The sequence below is a fragment of the Halyomorpha halys genome, unplaced genomic scaffold (genome assembly GCF_000696795.3).
Source record: "Halyomorpha halys isolate HHAL.00 unplaced genomic scaffold, Hhal_1.1 Scaffold47.1, whole genome shotgun sequence".
NCBI classification, from domain to species: Eukaryota; Metazoa; Arthropoda; class Insecta; order Hemiptera; family Pentatomidae; genus Halyomorpha; species Halyomorpha halys.
The window spans coordinates 2082983-2088921 of NW_027114806.1; the positions used below are offsets into that span (position 1 = coordinate 2082983).

General features: G+C 28.9%; 1 protein-coding gene across 6 annotated transcripts in view; it reads left to right on the top strand.

Moving 5' to 3' along the window:
- Window positions 1–2201: 2201 nt before the first annotated feature.
- Window positions 2202–5939, top strand: part of fal (falten) — a gene marked incomplete in the record, with an annotated part of 26283 nt that continues 22545 nt past the window's right edge. Inside the window, 3 exon segments of one of the 6 annotated variants that reach the window (XM_067051918.1) lie at window positions 2202–2391; window positions 3083–3117; window positions 3312–3472. In XM_067051918.1, the coding sequence (XP_066908019.1) occupies window positions 2373–2391; window positions 3083–3117; window positions 3312–3472 (215 nt within the window). 6 annotated transcript variants of the gene reach the window in all.

The window sequence follows — 5939 nt, forward strand, 5'->3', positions numbered from 1 at the left end:
CAAAAGTTTAATAATAAGAAAAAAATATATATACAGAAAATGAAAAAGGAAAAAAAAAGAATTCTTATCAATTAATAAAACAATTAAAACTTATAGGTTGACTTAACCTTAACCTTAATCACTATATTTACATTATTATCCAAAAGAGTATAAAAGTGAATATAAAATAAAAAAAAAAAACAAGATAAAATTTAGTTCAAACCACACGTAGTCCTCCACTTCTATTGTTAATGATCCTCTATTGAAGTAAACACCATAATTTTGAAAAATAAAACATATATGACAACATTTCTCACATGGTGATATTCAAATCATGAAGACATAGGGCCTTTAAACTATTAACACCACATTGAACAATCATAAAATGTTCCAAAATGAAACTATCACCTTCACAAAACCAAAACTCACTCGTCTGAACATACGAGTTCCCAGAATCAAACTGTTGCCTTCACTCAAACAAAACACACTCGTCTCAAACATATCACTCGTGTCTTGTTTTCACCATGACAACCATAACACCTCTTGTCTGAACAGATCTAGCCAGTGTTTTTATTTCACCATGGCAACCGTAACACCCCTTGTCTACGTAGATATCGCCAGTGTTTTTATTTCTATGTTTTTATTTCACCATGGCAACCGTAACAATGTTTATTAATAAATAAAAAAGAAGAAAAATTAGAGCATTCTATTCCCGATTATATTGCGGCTTCGTTGTCTTTTGTACTGATGTATTCTTGGCAGGAACAAAACTTAAATTCGAATTTTTGTCGCAACATGAAAAAAATGTTTTTTGTAGGATAGTCCCGGTGGCGGCCCATAAAGATATCAAAATAGGAGAAAATAACTATTTATTAATAAATAACTCAAAACACTATCCAATTATAGTCTCAAAACTTTTATTTCTTTTACACGTCCAACGTTTCGGCCAATTCGGGGACAATCTCAATTCACTATGAAAACATATAATTTAACCACTCTAAAAACTTCATACAGGCTATTCTGCCCAGGTCAAAACATTTATATCTAATAGGTCAATTATCTATTAAAAACCACAGTCAACATGTTGGACGTAGAAGTGGTTTCAGCCATTGCAATTATATATTATTATTAATATATAGATTATATTATTTTTATTACAAAAAAAAGAAAATGAAAGGAAATTAAACATAAATAAATAAGATTAAATATAAAACTTATATGTTTTCCTCTTTCAAATAAATTTTTTTCAATATCTTCTATTTCTTAATTTTACCCATCTAAATACGTATTATCATCTTCCAGTAATTTCGTCTTCTTAACGTATTTTTTAATTCAGTCTTACCGCACGCACCTTTGAGCTCACTTACATTTGTGATCTAGGAGTAGCTGAGTTTTTTGTCTTATTCTCTTTTCCTATCTTTCTTTTACCCCTTTCTCCTTCTCTATTCTTATCTTATTTCTTCTTATGCATTTTATTAGTTATATTCACCTCATATTATTATTGTCATGGTTTCTATTCACTTCTTTTGTCTAACTCAACCTTTTATTTTGTTTCTTTAATCTAGTATTATACTTACATATTTCATCAGTTACATATATTTTCTTTTATTTATTAATATAATTTTTTTTCTTTGCATAACTTTGATTTTTAATTATTATTAAATTGATATATTCATATGTCTTCGTTTCTTTGCATTATATAATTTTAAAATTTTATTTCCTTGATTATTTTATTCTACTTACATAATTAAACGTTTTATTTTCCACTTTTTTTATCACTTTATTTTTACTAATTTTCATACTGTATAATTATTTACTAGTGTCATTCTGTTTATATTTTCCTTTTTTATTTTATTTTACTTTTGTATTCATTGGTTGTTATGTTGCTCTTTGTTCTTAGACCTGATGAGGGCTAGAAACTCTGGCCGAAACGTTGGCACTATTAAATAAGTTCTCTCGACTTGTTTGTGTTTTTTACTGTCCGCCCTCTCCTCCCCCCCCTAACCATCTTCTCATCATTATAACTTTAATTTTATTTATTTAATCAATAATAAAGAATTGTAACTATTTATTACTTTCAGCCATAATGAACAATGTATAAATACAAAATATTACAGAACTTTATAAGTAACTAAAGGTAAAATAGATACATTCGATTCGAACAGGAAAAAGTTATAAATATCTATCGATATATTTCACATATCGATGTAAAGATGACAACTCTCATTGACAGAATGAAGGTTAACCCTCTGGAGGTTATACCTTTAAAATGAAAATTTTATTATATGAGATATTTGTGTTATTTTATGTTTAACTATTCTCTAAACTAATCGTAATTATGAACAATAATAGTTTTTTAATGCCAAGCTATAAGCATATCTGTTCAGGATGGGATGTTGCATTCCTGTTGTGGTAATCTAAACTTTTTCCTTAGATCAGCTAAAAAAAGTTGTACTAGAAAAATTATCTGATTATAGTTTTGATTTAGCCGTTAAGGTAATTTCTTTCCCTAACTCTAATATTTTCAAAATTATACCTATGTTGCAGTTTTGGGAATGGCTTACACTTTCAAACTTATAATTTTTGTTTCGATTTCTATTTCACTTCTTAAAAAATGCATATCCTTAAGCTTGAATCTTTATATACATTCAAGATTTTAGTGTAGAATGTGTAATATTTATGAAATAAAATTCATGTAAAATGCGATATCTTCTGTTTATTTAACTCTCCAATTGAAATAAATTTTTGTAGTGGTACTCAATGATATATCTCTTTTTGAGATACTATATATATATATATTTTCTATGATGACTTTTACTTGCATTTCATTCATGTAGCCTAACTTTTATAACTTGATCAGTGGGTCACTGTTGTAGAGAAAGGACACAATATGGTCATATCTTGCCATCATGCCTGTTTTTCAAACTCCAGGGAATGAAATTTGGTGTTATGTATAACGATTGGTTGTACCACAGTTAAATTGAACTGGTATAAAAGGATAAAAGTGCCCAAAACAATAACAGACTATCGAGTTATAAAAGTTTGACTGTTGTGATCTTTAGTTGTATTGTGGAGCCTGATACATTTTAAATTTTTATTACAGCCTTCTCCTTCCAGATAATGGATCATATTGCTACGGTATGAGTTGATTTTATTGAAAATTTATTACACTTAAAATTCTGATAAAAAAAAAAAATCTTTGATTATTAATTTACTTAATAAAGATACAAAACAATATCATTAATGAAAAAAAAAATTAAGCCTTTATTTCAATTTTTACTTTTACTTATTGTGTTTTATACTTTTATTAATGATTTTATTTTTTTGTTTAGACAATTAATGATCCGGTTCACAAAACAATTGAGATACATCCATTATGTTTGAAAATCATAGATACTCCAGAGTTCCAGCGGTTAAGAGATATAAAACAATGTGGAGTTAGTCACCTCGTTTACCCATCTGCTGTTCACAGCAGATTTGAGCACAGTATTGGGTAAATAACTTTGATAATGATTTCTAAAGTATTTGATTTTTATTTTCTTCAGAAAAGAATATCTGGTTTATAATATTTTTTAGTCTAATTATACCGTTTTCCTGAAAAATTAGGCTTTACCCTAGATAAATTATTCTTCCTTATATCCAAAATAAATATGTTTATCAGTCTAATACTTCTCAAAGTGAATTAGATTATCATAGGTCTAGTCCTTTAGACACAAGGAAAATTAATTGACAATATGTGTCTCTTTAATTTTACATTTAATAGATATATCCAGCCTATAGTTTTGTTTAAGAAAATGGGTAAAACATCTGTAGGAATCAGACCTATTTCAGCTCTATTTGGATCAGTTTTTTAATAACCATGTCGAATAGTACCTCGAATTATTTTAAACAAAATGTAGTCTCCCAATTTTTAAAACTTATTAATTACTGGTTCAAAATTATCGGACCATTTTATATGAAATATCTGTTTTTATCATTTCAGAAATCCAAAGTGGGATTATTGTTCAAATTTATTATCATTCCAATTGATTGGACATTGTGTCCATATGACCATGGAAAAACGCGATTTTTTAGTAATTTTTTTTAATAAATTTAAACATGGACACTTGACAACTCAGGCTGCAAGAAACATTACTATGGTGTTCGGGGAAGGGTGTTGTAATGAATGGACCATTCGATGGTATGAATAATTTTTTGCTGGTAACACAGATTTAGATATCCAACCCAGGGAAAGATCTTCATCTACAATTGACTACGATGAACTTGCAGCACTTCCAATTACAAGTTTCTTGACACCTAAAGACCATTGGTAAAGTAAAAAAGACAGATCTATGGATACCTCTTAAACTAAATGAGCATTAGCAGTTGAAGCATTCTTTTTTGTGGCCAAGACTCCCGTTGGAGTCCTATACTGCCTAACCATGGTTGAGGGTCAAGTTTTTCATTTTGTGGGACCGCCACTCAATGAAAAAAGTCAACGCCTGAGGCCGGATTCCAACTGGCACCGTCAGGCAGATTTCAGATTTATAAGACTGCGCCTAACAACTGAGCTACGGATAGCCCTAGCTGAAGTGTTATGAGACATTTGTTTTACTGCTTACTAGGAAAAAAAAAAAATCTTCTCGAAAGGATAATCATGTGTGATGTAAGGTGGATTATATATGACAACAGGCATTGGTCAGGTCAGTGGTTAAGTATTGACGAATATTGGGACACCTGCTAAAACCAAGTTTGCATCCACAAAAATTATTGGTTTCTGTGTAGTGGTCAATGGCAGGAATAATTCATTTCTCCTTTTTACCGAGAGGTGAAACCATCTTATCCACATCATACTGCAGCAATATTAACATAATGCATCAAAAATTATCTAAAAACTACCCGAAATGGTTACGAAGTCCTTCTATACCCATCCTATTTGCCAGACTTATCTCCAGCAGATTTCCATCTGCTCAGAAATTTGGACAACTTCCTTAAAAGTAAAATTTTTGAAAATGATTCTCAGATATAAAAAATGCATTTTCTGACTTCATTTCTGCACTAAACCCTGAATTTTTCAGTTCTAGGATTGAAAAGTTAGTATGAAAATGAGTCTTGATATTCTGAATAAAAATTTTTTGATTTCATAAAGTTGTTTTACTGATTAACCTTTCCTGTTAAAGGCTTTAATTAAAATGTTAAAATGCATTTCATATGAAACGGCCTAGTACATACGTTTGTAATTTTAAACGAGGTGTTAGATTTAAAACCAGCCAAGTCCATTTTCAAATTTTAATTTACAAGTCGATACTTCATTATCATGAGGTAAAAGGATTTCTATTACAAATTGTTAAATAACATGTGATTTATCTGTTTTTGAAAGATTTTCTTATATCTCGTTATAATATTGTACAAAAACCTTTAATTAAAAAAAAAATTAATAAAAATTCAAAAATGGACTTAGCTGATTTTTGAACGAAATGCTTCGAATATGTAATAATTAAAAAAAAAAAATTTTAGAATTATTATAAATATTTGATTGTTACTCAATATTCTTAAAACATTTTAAACCACTTTTTTAAAAATAAGAATAACATATAATTACATCTAACTAGCAGTCCCAGCAATGCTTTGCTATTGCTAGATTTGGATTTAGAAATTAATATGAAAATGGTGAATGAATAATAATCTTCCTTGTTTAAATTATATTAGTTTTTAAAAAGACAAGAGAGCGTTTTGGGGTTATCCCCCATCTTCAGGCTGCTAGAAACAAATTCTCAAAATTAACTCATGCTTAGAACATTAACCCTTATCACATTATTTATTGAACTATTTACCTGATTAACATTTCTATATAATATATAAATTACTTGTCAGTCTCATCAAGCTAATATTAACATATTATTTTCAATAAATGAAACTTACTATAATGAGGTGTAGATAGTTGACCGTAGATTAATGCTTGGAGAAGTTTGTCGGGGGGG